The sequence below is a fragment of the Chelonia mydas genome, chromosome 6, assembly GCF_015237465.2.
Source record: "Chelonia mydas isolate rCheMyd1 chromosome 6, rCheMyd1.pri.v2, whole genome shotgun sequence".
In the NCBI taxonomy this organism is placed as follows: Eukaryota; Metazoa; Chordata; order Testudines; family Cheloniidae; genus Chelonia; species Chelonia mydas.
In genome coordinates, this window is record NC_051246.2 from 88,784,628 (window position 1) to 88,801,627 (window position 17,000).

The 17,000-nt window shown below is 40.5% G+C and overlaps 1 protein-coding gene across 17 annotated transcripts in view; it reads left to right on the forward strand.

Moving 5' to 3' along the window:
* Positions 1 to 17,000, forward strand: part of MIPOL1 (mirror-image polydactyly 1) — a 283,359-nt gene that overhangs the window by 101,533 nt on the left and 164,826 nt on the right. For all 17 annotated transcript variants that reach the window (XM_043549731.1, XM_043549737.1, XM_043549733.1 and 14 more), the window contains 3 exons: positions 7,338 to 7,467; positions 13,521 to 13,554; positions 13,815 to 13,985. In XM_043549731.1, coding sequence (XP_043405666.1) covers positions 7,338 to 7,467; positions 13,521 to 13,554; positions 13,815 to 13,985 — 335 coding nt within the window. The remainder of the gene's footprint in view (positions 1 to 7,337; positions 7,468 to 13,520; positions 13,555 to 13,814; positions 13,986 to 17,000) is intronic.

Genomic DNA, 17,000 nt, shown 5'->3' on the forward strand with positions numbered 1-17,000 from the left:
GTGTGGTGTTTCCTGTATTTTACTTTCACTTTAATATATGTTTGGTGGGGAGGGCGAAATAGAAAATACATCATTTACTTTAGAGACTAACAAATTTATTTGAGCATAAGCTTTCGTGAGCTGTAGCTCACGAAAGCTTATGCTCAAATAAATTTGTTAGTCTCTAAAGTGCCACAAGTACTCCTTTTCTTTTTGCAAATACAGACTAACACAGCTGCTACTCTGAAACCTATCATTTACTTTGTTTTCTGACAAACTAATTCTTAACTCTCTATAGAGCTATATGAATTATCAGTGAAATCATATAGTAAAAAAGACTTAGAAATATTTTATTTTCAGATAGCTCTGAAAAATTTTAACTAAGGAAACTCCAAGCATTTCTTCATAAAAATGTACCCTGTTACCCCCAGCATTGACTATAACATTAAAAATACATACTATGCATAACCATTAAAAGTGATAATTCCAAAGCCAACTCTAAAGAATAGCCTAGGTCATGCAGAGTTCAACAGCCACTAATCTTGAATACTAAATCCAAAACCCAAAGAACCCTCATATCATCGACCAATATATTAACAGCAAGTTGCTTTTGCCACTCTTATTCCATGAAAATGCCCAATAAACAATCACAACTAGAATTAGTAACAAAATACTAACAAACAAATAAAACCTTTCAGTACTTTTTAGAGCTTTTGGTTTTTGTTCTGAGAGAGACATACACACGAGTGTGTGTATATATATATATATATATATATATGGCAGAATTTTATTACTTCATTTATAAAACGCCTTATAAAGTTCCAAAATACTGTACTGGTATATTTCATAACAGGGAATTATTCTGAAAGTCAATCCTTACAGTGTTGTAATATTTATTATATCTTCTGAGATAGTACTGTGGATAGCGATCTCATCTTTTTGTTATAAGGTCTTGCCTTTATTCTGGCTTTTTCATTTTTTTGATAGGAGTAATGTTAAGTGATTTCTGCTGAGGTAGATGTTTTAAATCCTAACAATTTCTTCTTTCTTGCCTTTCCTATTCAGCTTTTCTATTTACACAGATGACCTCTAGGAAATCAGCAAACAGTCTTCTTTCCTGGGAAACGTATTCCTTCCCTTCCCCCAAAGTTCTGTTGTTTGGAGAATCATGAACTAATGTTTAAACTAGAATGATTTCCAACACGCTCTCTTGCTACTACTGTATTTTAAAGGTAGTTTAAAAAGTGTGGAAGACAGGTTTGCCAACAGAATCAGGTTTAACTAAGAAAATATGTACACTACTTTGACTCAGTAAACTCATACTTGGTGTGGTTCATCTTCTTCATATTTACTTTCACCCATATTAGAAAACAATTAGCTTACTAAACAAATTTGAGTATTTGGGGAAAAAATCTACTTTGAGTCTCTCATTTGACTAAGAATTACAGGATATTTGATAAGCTTGTTTAAAAATGGGCATATCCAAATATTATTGTAAACACCCAATGATTTGTTTTACCTGCAATATAAGTATTTTACTTAGCTGGCTTACATAGTAGCTAATAATATTTGTTAATGTAATTTAACTGCTGTGAACCTTTACTGAACAAATATTGAAATTTATACAAGTTAAAGAAAGAGACTCTCTAATGACTTTTGTAAAAGCTTCCATTTAATAGTTAAGGAGAAAAGTTTATATGACATACCAGAAGCAATTAACAGCAGATTTTACATTTAATAAAAAGAAAGAAGCATATGTATTTGCTTTATTCATTCCATCATAATTTGCATTAGAGCTGTGGGTGTTTAATGAGCAAATTCCAACTAAAATGCTATATTGATTTTCTAAGTGAACTTTGTAATAGCTATCTACCTTACCAAAGCTCTCTGTTTACAGTTGTTTTCTTTACTAAAAAAAAAATGTTTTAGAGTTGATGGACTTAGCATAATGATCATTTTGAAATAAAGAGCTCCAGTATAATAAGTTTTTTGGTAACAAAGACAAAGATGTTATTACATTATTCCAGAGCAGATAAAATTTAGCTGTTCAATGTACTATATAAATATGTTTCAAGTACACTTTTAGTAAGCATTGGAAAACAGAAAAGGAGTACTTGTGGCACCTTAGAGACTGTCTGTAAGGTGCCACAAGTACTCCTTTTCTTTTTACAGATACAGACTAACACGGCTGCTACTCTGAAACCTGTCACTGGAAAACAGTCGGGGGTGTTTTTTTCATTAGGTGAATTTTATCTAACATTGCAGGAATAACCTCTATTAACTCTTGCGTGTCCTGAGATATACGTGCTATTACTAAAAAACAAGTCTTCATTTTACCTTAATGCCTGAATATACATGTTCAGTTCATGTATCATGTTTCAAGGGAGGAAATTGTATACAAAATTTTATTCTTGTTGGTCAGCTCTTGAGATAAACAGAGGAGGGTTGGTTGGTACTTCAATGGCAGGCTTCCATGGAAAACCCAGGAGGGTGGATTAAGTAGCTGGTTCTCATTTCTTAGAGTCAGGCACCGAATTAGTGTGCTAGCATGGAACTATGGGCCATTGTGCTGCTGGAGGTGCCATCTTTTGTAGTGGACATAAGAACCCGATTGCTTATGTTCATTCACAATCCCATGACACTTTTCATAAGCATAGATAGGGCTGTGGATCCTGATGTTCCAACCTGGATAACTGCATCCTTTCTGTCAAAATATCTCCCAAGGAGTTTTATTTGGACTCTCATTCTTCAGATCCTGTCCTAAATATAGCATTAAAATGTTGTGCTGTTAAACAGATGTTCTGTTTCACTCCAGAGGTGGCTGTGTTTCAGTGGGTGATGATTTCTTTATAAAGTTTGTAAAGCATTTTGAGATCCTTCTGGTTGAAAGATGTGGTATTGTTGATAGTGGTATTTTTCTGTAACAGAATGCTAAATTATATAAAAATACTCTCTTTTCCCTCTTCACTCTTTTGGTCCTTATTTATAGAGCTGTTTTCGATAAAGGAAGGTGATAAGTATAAGCCACTTACAAATGACATAATGCTTCCCAGAATTCTCTAATGGACACAGGTAGCATGGCCACCGCAACGGATGTGAGGGTTCAGTGTGCCTTGCCCCTGGAGTGGGTGTGGCCATGGCTCCTCCTGACCATCCGTGTAGTAACTGGTGTCATTCAGTCCTAGTCCCCATAGGATCACAAGGACTGAGATTAGCTCAACCCCTCCATTGGAGTTGGGGGGAGGGAAGGCATACCTTGTCCCCTGCTCCACACTCTGTGCACATTCATGCAGGGGTAGTTCTAGGAAAAATCCTTTTTTGCTTATTTATCTTCAAATATGAGCTTGATAGTGGGTGGGAGATTTTTTTTTTTTTTTTTTTTTTTTTTTGCACAGTTGGGTGTTTCTCTTCGTTATTAACTTTGAAGAATTACAGTCTTATCCTCCAGCTCTCCTGAACTCAGTAGGGCTCTGTGCAGCTGCAGGAGTCTGCCTTTGCCAAGTAGCTTGTAGGAGTGGGGCTGTACTTCTATAGACAACTGTAAAGGAGCGGACACACCCCTGCAGCGCCTCCTTCTGGTTGTTGGAAATTAGCTCTTTCAGCCCCAGAGCACCCTCTGCAGGCCAGTGATCCGCACAGCTCTGGCCCCCCTGTCCCTCACAGACCCCGGTGCCCCTGGCAGTACCCCCACACTCTGCCTCTGGGTCTCCCCTTCCTGGGGAACCCCCAATCCACTATCCCCATCTTGCCTCAGTCTGGGCTACTGCCAGTCATCACCAGCCCCCACTCAGCCTGCTTCTTCCCTAGCACTGCACCACCCTTAGTACCTTGTCAGGCAGGCAGCCAGGCCCTGCTCTCTCCCAGCCTGGAGAGAGACACCTTGGGCCTCTGGCTCACAGCCTTTTTATACAGGCCAGCTGGGGCCTGATTGGGGCGTGGCCCAGCTGCGGCTGCTTCCCCAATCAGCCATCCCCAGCCACAGCCCTCTCCAGGGCTGCTTTTAACCCCTTCTATTTTAGGAGCAGGGTGGCCACCCCGCTACAACGACATAACTCTTTAAAATGTTGATTGTTGCTGTGAAAATAAATTTCTCAGCCCATTTAGCTACCAAAATAATTGCACCCTGTATGAAATTAAAGGATTTTTAAAAAGAAATATTGATATAATTGTAGAATTTTTTAAATTTATGAATACTAAAAATGATCTGATATGGTCAGAAATGAATGTACAAGTTGAACATGAAAATATGTATGTAGAATCAGTAGATGATCTGGCCAGCAGAGAAATCTGGCAGATGGCATATAAGTCTTCTACCACCAGCCAAGTGAGTTCAGCAAGAGACACAGAGGCTGTAATGTAAGCCTCTGCAGTTGGCATCATGATGCCATCAAAAATTTCAGAAATCTTATGTCCCCTTGGGAACCTGATAGGTGTAAGGACACAGTGCTTATCTGCGCCACACAACTGTCCAGATGTCAGAATCATTCTCCGCATGTGCTACTAATTCTGTCATCTCCAAATCACGCGTGTAGATCTGGAGCTGCATGCTCTGCCCATCCACCTAACTTTATCCCTTGCACAGTAGCAAGGATATCATCTCACAAAGAGACAGGTATCGTCTGGTGTTGTGTCTACATCCATCTGCAGCAGAAAAATTCTTTTCCTCTTGCCACCAAACAATATTCAGGTTGAAGATATCTAAATGAGTATTTGATGGATGCTCCAAATCTGGGCAGAATATTCTTGGACAATCGGGTATGGTTTTTCTTATGACACAGAAATTATTTTCCTGCCAGAAACACAATTTGGCATATATCTTCTGTGACCTCTCTAATGTGACTGAGTTGAGGGCTCCTCTTCAACCGTGAACAAGAGGGTAGACCATACCCCTAGAAGCAACTTGTGGAGCTGTCCCCATTCTCCTTGGCCCTCTCACCCTACCCTCAGAAGCACAAAAATCACATCTTTCTTCCTCCTTTCATCCACTTCCCAATAATGCTTCTGGTTCTGCTCCAGGGGTGACAGAAGTATTTCAACCCAGAATTCCTTTCTAGATGATCTGTCAGGATTAATTCTTCCACACCTTCCCCCAGTGTCCTACATCTCTCAGCTGCCAAAGCTGTTCGTGGAAGGGGTCAAGGAATCTGCAATTTAAAGGGTATTCATTGTATAGACTACATTTGCATCGAAATGTTTTGATATGCTTGTGGTTAACCCTTCAAATGACCTCATTTATTGAACAGTCCTAATGGCACAGTAGGCAGAATTGTAGAAATCGTGGCATTTGTGATGCTCTATCTAGGTTGACCAGGGTAGGAGTTTCCCCTATGTCAAGCCTCTGTGTTTTGGACATTCTAGATCTTCCCTGCTCGAGTAATGCCAGGAAATGAATTGCTGCAGCACTTTTAGTGACCAAAAGAGTCATTTTATGAAAATGGATATCAGCTTCTTCCCGTTTCATTCTTTGATTGGCTAACTGACCAAACCAACACCACCCTCTTGGAAAAACTGACATTAATCTATGGAGACATAAGATGCAACTATGAAGATGTTTGGTCTTTCATGAGAGTATTACAATTGAATCCAGGTAGATTAGCTGTCTGATGCTTCTCCACTTTTTTAGTTTTGTGGTGGGAGGTTGTTAAGGAATTATTTATCTTATAACACTCAGGAATATTTATCGGTGAATATTTCATGCTGTGATAGTGTTAAATCCATACTCCTGCTGTTTTCTTTGTCATTGTACTTGAATGTATCTGTATGGATATATTAAAACTTCTGAAAAATAACTAAAAAATGACATTTCATCATGGGGTATTTTCTCAACAAAATTTAGTCATGAGCAACAGTTTGTTCTGGTATTTTTGACTGCAGTGACATTTTATTGCTAGTTTGTCTTTTAAATATTTTCTGTAAATATTTGTAAATGTATTTATTTGGTACCAATGATATAAGTGCAATAGTAAGCAAAAAGTGTATTATAAAATATAATTACAATTTTATATAGTGCCATTCCCATGAAGTATCATAAAGTGCTTTATAGTAAATTGGATAGAGCCACTTTAATACAGACATAATAATAATGTACAAAGGTGAAGCAGGAAAAAAAAACTAAGATAGAAAAAGCAGCAGAGCTGGCTCTAGGTTAAAGTGAACAGAATCTATTTAAGGTGAGACTTGAAGAAAGGAAATGACTCATCCGTGACTCAGAGAATGGGAGGGAATTCCAGATAGAGGGGGAAGGACAAATGCAATTGCCTTTGACTCAGCAGAATCTTGAGAATACTGGAAAACATGCCAGCATTTGGAGGCGTCAGAGTTGGGTGCAGGGGAACTATGTAAATTAAAGATCAGTTCATTAGCGTGAAAGGGGTCCACGGAGAACTTTGAGACCCAGGGGAAACCATTTTGATTTGAATTTGGAGATTCAATTCCAGTGCCATGGTAGAGGACATAGTCCTCCCTGGAATAAGAGTAGTCTCACTGCAGCGTCCTGAGTGCCCTGAAGTTGGGAATAGGGATTTAGGACGACTGCAAAGAGAGATCTGCAATATTAGAGAGGGGGAATGACGAAAGTGTGTGAATAAAGATTTTAGCAGAAGCAGGGTTGAGGTACGAATTCTGATGGTGTACCAGAGATGATGTTAGCCATGCTGACAAGGGAGATGCAGGAAGAAAAAGTAAGCCCCGTGTGAGGAATGACTTGAAGGTTTCTGTCCTTGGGAGCAAACTAACAGTAAATCTTAGTTTATTGGCACTTAATGCTCAAAGGTCCCTGAATGGTTTAACAGATAATAGAACAATATATTAACAATGAAGTAAAGGCTTGACAGGGAGAGAGGGGTGCTGACCATGTTATCTTTGTAATACCAGAGAGGCATCGTGCAAGAGCTAAATTGTGCACCACTTTGGGGCTAGTTAAAGTGTGGTGTTAAAAGCACCTTCAGGAGATCCTTTCTCTTAATCTGATGTCTTGCTGTAAGAGAACGGGGCTAGTTGTATCTGATATGAATGTGAGCATCAGGAATTAGTTTTGTATTCAGAGTCACTGCTTCAAATAAGTGATGGTTTCCTTGTTCTGTGTGATGAGTTTGAAGGTCAATCTTGAAACCTTGTCCCTTCCTTATTCCTCTAGGTATGTTAACTAGCAATAGCACTTTGATATTCTCAAAACTATAAAGCAAAATCTTGTTATGGTATCTTCACATTAGCAAATGTTTTGTATAGGAAGTACAGTCAAGACCTGATCCAAAGGACACTGAAATTAATGGAAAAACTATTGATTTCTATAGGCGTTAGATAGGGCCCCATGTGAGGATACAACTAAAGCAGTGCTAAACACACTGGTCATTTTGCAGCACTCGTGGAAGAAGTTTATACAGCTCAACGAGAACGTGATGAAGCTGTCATGGCTAGACTTAGGTTAGCCAATGAAGAGCGAGATGAAGCACTTCTTCGAGCCAAGGATTTGGAGCAGACCCTTAAAGAGTATGTATGTTTTTTCTGCTATATGTGAAGAGATGGCTATTTATTGGAAGACAAGGGAAACTTGATAGTACTCAAAAGTGAACATGTGGTAAATCTTAACATGAATTTCAGTGTGATAGAACGTAAGAGGATATCGATAGTCTAAATATTCCAACTGTGTGTGTAGGTTTTTTAGAAAAAAACACGTGATCAAATGAGGTCATGTTTTTCTCCCCAGATGGAAAACAAGGTGAATGATTCTGATTGCAAAAAAGAAAAGAAAAGAAAGAAGAGAGAGAGAAAAAGATCCACTATTGATTTATTCAGAGATAAATTAGGGAAGTGTGACATTTCATACAGTGGCTTCTTCACATGGAGTACAAGTTTGTCGGTCAGAAGTTGCACTGTATAGGAAATCAATCGAACCTTTGAGCCCACTAGACATTTCTTTTAGCAAAATATCTACTAATTACAGTGGAAGTGTGGAAAAAATTATCTGCATTACCCTCCTACTTGTTCTCATTTAAGCAAAAGTCATTCTTAATTTAGGAAGAACTATTTTAATTTCTCATTCTCTTTCTCTTTTCCTTTATATATTTTTATCCTTCTTGTTCTCTTTTCTCTTTCTCTCTTCCTCTACTGTTTCCTCTTCTCACTTTCTTGCCCATCCCTAATTTTCTCCTTTTCCCTGTTTCCCCAGTACATCCTCCCTAGCTTGCCCTTTATTTCTCATTTGCCCAACAATTCCCACCCAAATATGCATGCTGTCGTGCATGCATACACACATACCCCTCTTAATTACTCCCATTCCAGGATAGACCAGAACCCAGAATGCTGTTTCTTCATAATTATTGTTCTCTTCTCCTTGTCTTTTGTTTGTCTCGACTAGTCTGTCAAGCACAAACTCGTTGGGTACAAGACTAGATTCCTCTCCCACTACTGCTGACCCCCAGGCTAGGCTCCAAAAGCCAGGTTTTTTTTAAGGGTTTGTTAGGGTCCTATGTCGCCACTGCCCATGGGGCCTCTATCTTTTTGAGAAGACAACCTAGTATCAGAGTATGAGCGCCAGGGTTGGCTGGAAAACAAGAAATCTATTTCATGAAAATGTTCATGGTTTTGAACTTGGTTTTTGGTCCACATAGGAATGAATCAGAGACCTTTTTGAAACATTTTGTGAAAAACATGAGAGTGGCTGTGATACATTCTGGGCCAATGAATCTTTAAATATTTATATAAAATGGAACAGCTCCAACACAACAGATTGAGAGACTGGATCTATGGCCTAGCACAGAAGAGGGCAAACTACGGTTAGGGGATAGGGAGCAGGGGGGCTTGGATGGGTGTGGGATCCCAGGGGGCAGTTGGGGCAGGGGTGTGGATAGGGGTCGGGGCAGTCAGGGGACAGGGAGAAGGAGGAGGTTGGATGAGGCAGAGGTTCTGGGGCAATCAGGGGACAGTGAGCAGGGGGAGTTGGATAAGGGGTGGGGTCCCAGGGGGCAGTTAGGGGTAGGGGTCCCAGGAGGGGGTGGTCAGGGGACAAGGAGCAGGGTGGGTTGGATGGATCGGAGGTTCTGAGGGGGGTGGATAAGGGGCAGGGGCCAGGCTGTTTGGGGAGGCACAGCTTTCCCTACCTGGCCCTCCATACAGTTTTCCAACCCTGATGTGGCCCTCAGGCCAAAAAGTTTGCCCACCCCTTGCCTAGCGGTTAGGGCACTGACCTGGGATGTGGGAAAGACTGCCAGAGGCAGAGCAGAGACTTGAACTTGAGTCTCCCACATCCCAGGAGAGTGCTATAACTACTGGTGGGGAGGTGTATCTGACCAGAAACTGCATTCTGGACCTGAGGACCCATCCGAACAAAAGTTTTATTGAAACCAATACATTTAGACAAATCTGCATTTTCCAGTGAAAAAACATTCTGTCAAAAAATGCCAGCTCTAGTGAGCAAACGAGGCTAGTGTTTCCAACCATAGAGAGTGGCAGACTAGCTAAAGTGGAATGACAGAATAGGTAATGCTGGTGAGGGAATGGCGTTATATGTGAAGGAAAGCATAGATTCAAACATACTAAAAATCTTAAATGAATCAAACTACACCATAGAATCTCAATTCCATGCTGAATTAATAAGAATATAGCAGCAGAAAAATACTATCGGCCACCTGACCAGGATGGTGACTGTGTTTGGGAAATGTTCAGGGAGATCGGAGAGGCTACAGAAACAGAAAACTCAATAATAATGAGGGATTTCAACTATCCATATATTGACTGGGTACACGTCACCTCAGGACAGGATGTAGAGATGAAATTTCTGGACACCATTAATGACTGCTTCTTGGAGCAGCTAGTTTTGGAACCCACGGGGAAGAAACAGTTCTTGAGTTAGTCCTAAATGGCACACAAGATCTGGTCCAAAAGGTGAATGTAGCTGAATTGCTTGGTAATAGCCACTATAACGTAATTAAACTTATCCCTGTAGGGTGGAAAATACCAAAGAAACCCACCACAGTAGCATTTAACTTCAAAAAGAGGAACTACACAAAAATGAGGAGGAAATTAAAAGAACAAGCATGAATGAAATCCCTGCAAGCTGTATGGAAACTTCTTTAAAATACCATAATAGAGGTTCGTACTAAAGGCACAACACCATGCTCTGGATGTCCCTGAACCTCAACTGCCAGAAGCTAGGGACACGATGAAAGGGGATGGATCCCTCAATAAATTGCCCTGTTCTGTTCATTCCCCTGAAGCATCTGGCACTGGCCACTGTCAGAAGATGGGAGAGTGGGCTCAATGGACCATTGGTCTGATGCAGTGTGACCATTCTTTTGTTGTTATGAATACAGAGGTTTAGTGTGGGTGGGGAAAGATGTAGGACCCAGATGCCCCCCAATACACTCTCACTCTTTCTCTCTCTCTCTGCAAATGTGCTGCTGCATCTGAAGATAAAACAATAGTTAGCTTATAAGCCATTCCCCTTCCCTCTTTGCTTCTGTTATGGACTCTGATGGAGCACACTGCAAGAGCCACTTGTGTATAGTTCCAAGTGTCAGGCTCAGGCAGCAGCTTTACTCCTTTCATGACCCTTGTTCAGCCCTGGGTTTCACCAACAGACAACTCTCACAACAGCAGCATAAAGGCTTCTGGTGCGAGAGGACATAGGGAAGGGGAATAGAGTACTAGAAAGGAGGAGGGTATCGGGGCATAAGGGAAGAAGAGCCAGCAAAGCACATGTAAAAGAGCAATAAGTTAAAAGGGTAAATAAAGAAAAAGTATACAGAAAAGAGAGACAAGAAGGGGGGTGGGGGGAAGCACATGGGAAAGGAGAAATGAGAGAAAATAGCCAGAGAGAGAGGAAAGATGACATCTGCTGAACTGGCAGTAGAGAGGTGTTCTAACAGAAAAAAGTTGGGAACCACTACTCCAGGGAGCTAGAGAGAGCCATAAGCATGTCTGTTTGTATGAAGCCACTAAAGGGCTCCATGTATCAGGCAGGTAAAGAATATGAAGATGATATATCTGACTCTATTTCCCCAGTATGAGCCCTAGGGTTGGTCCTTCTTTGCAGAATGAGAATTGAGTATTGGTCCAAATGTTCACAATTCTGGAAATTGTGCTGCAACTTGAATTCATCCCCATAATACGTTGTATCACTGAGAACAGACAGTATTTCACAGTAGCAAGGATAGTATCTGTAAGTGTTGTACCACATAAAGTAAGTACAATAGATTTTGCATTGTACTTAGTTGCTACTTTTTAAATATTTGACCTTAGTAGAAAACCTCATTAACTGTTTCTTTTCTCTAGGACAAAATGGATATCTGCCTCTTGTTGGGTATTTTTATTAGCTGGCATTTTTTTCTTACTCTAATGCCCTAGAGTAAATGTGGTTTCTGTATTACAGATAATTGGTAGGAAAGACTTCGTTAGAAAAACTATTCTCATGAAGCTTCCCTTACAAACTTTTTTCTTGGTGGCGCTGCTGATTTTTACACAGTAAACAACCTGCATTTTTCCAGACTGAAATGCCCCCATTATTTTTCCACATTTGTATTCAACCTCTTGGTATTGAGAGTTGGCAGTTTGCATTCATGCTTTGTTGTTTGTACTTGTTGATTGCATTAGAGAATAAAGCTGGGAAATGCCAGTTGCCACTGGCCAATGGGTTAAAATAAAACTAGATCCCTTTGCAATAGTATGGCTGCTTTTAATGTGTGCTCTGTTAGTCAGTTGATTTTTACAAGTTACTTAAGTATCATTGCCCCATAAATCTGGCCCAAAATCAGATTTAGGAGATAGCCTTACCCACAAAGGGTAATAATACTCATTTTTCCCTTCTAGTCGGCTGGGTTCTACCGTTGACCCACCCTGTTAGCAGGTGTTGGAAACGCATAGGGAGCTGCCAGTTGAATCCTGCTGACTCACAGTGGCAGGTGTAGATCATTTGCCTGCTCTGGAAATGATGATGGCCGTGTTAGTCAAAAGAATCTAGAGGCTTGGACTGACCTGTTTGAAAGGAGTAACTCTAGGAATAACTAAGCTATGAGTGAGAGTTCAGGCTGGAGTTTACATTTTGTGTGTAAACTTGTTAATAAGGTCAAATCCCATCAAAGAGGTAAGGTTCAAACCTACTCAGCACATGTTTATTATTTTGGGGTATGCTGGGAATACCATCTGCTCAGAACCTCCCAAATAAATGTCTTCCACTACACAGCAGCAATAGAGCATTCCTTTCTGAATTGCTTCCCGTGATTACAAGAATTCGGGTGACTTTGTCTGACTATGAACCTGCACAAATTGAACAAAAAACACAGAGGAAATTCACTAATTATGATACTAGGTAACTGCACTAGTATTAAGTGTCAAAGGTCAGATGGCAGGAATGGGTTGAGTTCCTAGCTTAGTGTGCATAAGAGGCTATACCATATTTAGGGTCATGAAGACTAGTGCATTCAAAGGCACAGGGTTAGTACACTGTCAATTGCTGTGTGGCACAGGGATGTTTGAAGGGTGATCTCTGACAACAGCATCACAGTACAAATTACACCTAGTTCTTTGGCAGACATTGGAAGTGTGATGATTGCAGTAACTGTTTTTGAAATGTTACATTACAGCCTCTGCCAGAACTGCTTTTTCTTAAGCTACTTAATATATACTGGATCCACCACTTGCTTAAGTATCCATGAACTGGGAGAGGCTGCACTTCTTTAATGTTTAAGCTTAATTTTTAACAAGGTATTAATCTCTGTATTTTGGACCCCCAAATGTTCTGTAAATAATCAGATGTTTCGATATTAATTGTAATTAACTTTTTAATTATTATAGAAAAAAGTGTAATTTCCTGTTTAATCATCTCTGTATGCAGAAATGTGTGCTATTACTCATTGCTGTTGCAGAGCACAATAGCAGTTGTTCGGCAAAGCAGTAAAACTGTTTACTGCTTCTTTACATATGAGTAAATGTGCCAGTGAAACAAAGAAAGAAAGAGTTCAATATTTTTGTTCCAGAATTAAGGAAGGGCACCACCGGAGGCTTAATTTAACTCCTATATTTTGTGATAGGATAAAACAAAATTTCTAAGTGAGGTTTAACTAAAATGTTTGTCCTCCTAGGTGGAGGGGAAGAATGACATTTTGTTAAAACAAACCCAACCCTCCCCACCCAACCCCCCCCCCCCACAAACCTACTGTCCCATTGCATTTTGGGGTGCAATAAAGACAACACGAATATAATTTCAGGTTAAAGTTGTAAGTCCAGAAATAAATAAAATAAGAGCACCGGTGCCTTCTATCACTAGGGAACTTTCTTCATCTAAGCACATATGAACAATTGATCCTTGTAGTCATATATAGCAGTAAACATTAATAACTTAACAGTCTGAAGTCAGTGCTGAAGATATGGAGCATTATTGAAAGATGGAGTCGAGCAGGTGGCACTTTAATATGTTCAGTGTCATGGTTGACTCTAAAGACTAGTAGAATGAAATTACTTGAGGTTCTAAAGATTTAAAAAGCGAACTCATTTTGCTGCACTAAGGAAATGCTACTGATCAGGCTTTCTGTGTCCCTTTTTTCTAGGCTAGAAAATATTAACCCTGAAGAAAATGACATGGTAAGCCATTCTCTGAGGAGATTTCTTGATGTCAGTCTTATATCTTAGAGGCTTAAGTTCAATTGAGTGGGTTTCAAGAACTAAGATGTGGGAAAAAAGAAGAATTGACACACTAATAATGTACATCTTTGCTGCAATATGAAAATTCAATAACTTCACTCAGTCAATTTACAATTCACATGTGCCTATTAATTAAAACCCTATATTAAATAAAATATATTAAAACTTCATGTCTGACTAACATATAATGCTGTTGGTAGACATTACAGGAATTACTGAACAGAATAAACAATGCAGACACAGGGATAGCTATACAGAAGAATGGAGCTATAATTGTGGATCGAATACACAGGACCAAGGAGCGTAGAAAGAAAATAACAGCTGAGGAAATGAATGCAGTGATAGAAGAACGGGATGCTGCTTTGTCTCAAGTAAGTCCCTACTAGTCTATAAAAACATTCAATGCCAAACTCTCTCTCTTCCCCCATGTTTGGGGAAACAAAGTCTTCCATGTATGTTTCCTGTTCAAAGTTCACCTTTTAAAAAGTCCTTCCACATAGAGAACTCATGAACACTGTGCAAGTATTGTAGTACCATCGGAATGCTATTTAAAATGGCTTTAACAATGTTTGCAAGCCACTGTTCAAAGAGAAAAGATTATTTTTTTGCATCTAACACTCCTGGTTACAAAAGATGCTTCTCTGTGTTTTTTTTCTTTTTTTAAGTATAGCTTCCAAAGTACTAACCTTTATAGAACTGGTAAGAGCTCAGTTGTGCAGCTCATTGTCCGGCTATGCCGAAAGAAGGACAAGAGACATTTGACATGGATGCAACTTTATTATTAGATATCAGGGACTACCCAGCAGATAAAACTATACAGTGCAGGTAACCCCATGTTTATGCTGTAATTATCTGGGGGGCTTTTATCAACTCCCCCTCTTTTTTTCCATCCAAGTCCATCCAGCAGATTTATTGCTGGGACCTTATCATACCTGGAGGCTCCCACCAGCTCCCCCTCTTTTTCCATCCAGGTCCCTCAGAAAATCCAATGCTAGGAATTTACCATCCATCCGCCTCGTAGGAGGGTTAAGGTGGGCTATAAGAATGGGGGGTTGACTCCCTGCCATACCAATCATAGGAGTCCCCAACTTCCCCTATTCATTCCTTTAATGAACATCTCTTTTAAGTCCTTTTCCAAAACATTTATCTGGTTACTGTATACCTTCCCTATGGAGTACCTGCCCTGGACATCCGCCCTGCACTTAAATAATGAGTTGCGACATATAGCCTACTGCCTGTCATGCCATGCATGAACAGAGCCCTTGCTGAACCCACTGTGGGGAAGGTGAAAAAACCCCAACTGCACCCAGACCAATATGGTGATAAAGGAAAAATTCCTTCCCAGCCCCCCTAAAAAAGGGGCGACTAGCATAATGCCTACAGCAGGTCTAGACCAAACCTGGTATTTTACCACCTAAAGGGGAGGCAGGGTGGATCCTTCTTCAGACTGCTCCATGTAAAAGGGTGGCTTCAGGCCCAGAGCTGCCCCTTTTAAATTCTGCATTCCTAGGGGATGAGTCAGTGACCATGCTGACCCCTTTTTGCAACACTTTTCATCCCCATTCCCTTCCCCACCCCAAATCTATAAAGCACTGTTCCATTCACTCAGCCACCCAGCCAAATTACCCCCACTTAAAGGTGCAGGGCGGTCATTGTGATGGTGTAAATGGGCACACAAGGTGCAGGGCAACAGTGCACTGGGTCCTAAATATTTGTAAAGGGATAACCATTATAAATGGCAGAGAAATCCTGTCACATATAGCTACTCTTTAAGACAAGCAAATTCTTCCCTAGGGTTCTGCATTCAAGAGCTAAAAATCAGGTCCTTGATATACAGTCCTGGTATTCTGTGTCTTTGCCTCTTTACTATACTCAGCAGAAGTTTGATGTCCCTTCCTGCTCCTGATACCTCTGAACACACAGCCCCTTCCATCTCCTTAACTCCACAGAAAAACACCGTTCCCCTTCCCTGAAGCAGGCAGAGAGCCCTCCTGCTCCTCAGTTGCTTCCATGGGCTACCAGTCGTACCTCACCATAGAATCGCTTTGGGTTCTGTGCCCAGTCTTGGCTGCTCCTAGACTTAGCACCTGATATGACCTGTTTCCACATTCCTGGGTTCTGTCCTTTGGGATCAGGTCATAGGAATAGGCAGATCATGTGGCAGCTGGGAGAGAATAAGGGGACTTTAGGTGCGGGGTACGTACAGCCATTAAGCACTCACCTCATGTAAGAGCTGTGATCTGGCCCTGCCTCTCAGAGAGCCAGAAACCCAACATGCTCCCTGAACCTTAATTATCTAAATTATCCAGTCTCCAAGTAGAATCCATCTGGGGATTAACTAGTTTTTAAAGTCAGTTTATGGTCTTTGTTGGTGCAATGTAGATTCAACTAATGTTTTCAACAAGAAGCTACCAGGTAGGAGAGTGTCCTCTCCAAACCCTGAATCTTCCTCCTCTTCTGCTGTCACGTCTGTTCTTAGGTTCTACCCTATTTTACCCTGGCCAGCCACCTCTACTTGGCATGCAACCATGTTCGTGTAGTTATGGAATTGCCACTGGCATTAATGTTGGGTTCCTTTATTTTTTGTGTTTTTGCATTTCCCCTCCACAGTATTCCAAACACAGAAGACAAACATGACAAAATAAATAATTTTTCTTTAAGATGAAATAATATCTCTGGGAATCTGGAAAGTTGTATTGCATGAAATGCCATGAATGAGCCAGGTGATTAAGAAATTGTTCAGAGATTTTTCACTACGCTTCCCTCGTCTGTTGGTTCATTCTTTGCTCAGGACAGATATATTAAAACGAGATAATTTCTGAGAACATGTGTTGGAGCAGTTGCTTTGCAGCATTGGATGGTGTGAATAATTTTTTTTATTTTTTTAGTTTCAAGGGGAGTAGGATCTGTGTCTTAATGTATATATCGAATAAATGATAGGCATTTAGAGACAAATTCTGCTCTCACTATGCAAGAGGTTTCTGTGCAGGGGGTGGATACACAATGCAAAGAGAGGGCTCCTGCATCAGGGAAAGGGGTGGAGTCAGAGGACCCACTTCTATCAGAGTCTTTGTTCCCCGTTCCTGTTGCGGGAGCCTATTGGAGCCACACAGGGCTACTTCAGTCAGCCTCATAAAGATGTCCAGAATCTATGTACCATTAAAACCACAAGGTCTTGTGTTGGCCCTCTGCACAGGTATGGGCATCTTTCACAGACTAATGGGGTTGGGGTGTTCTACAGTAAATGGATAATAACTGATAGAGTACAACTGATAGACTAGCCGAGGAACAAGTGTGACAAGAGTTTCAGGTAGAATTATAAAAAGTTATTTGAGCAAAGCATAAATAGTTTGTCAAATCACCTGTATTTTTATTGGCTTCTCAAC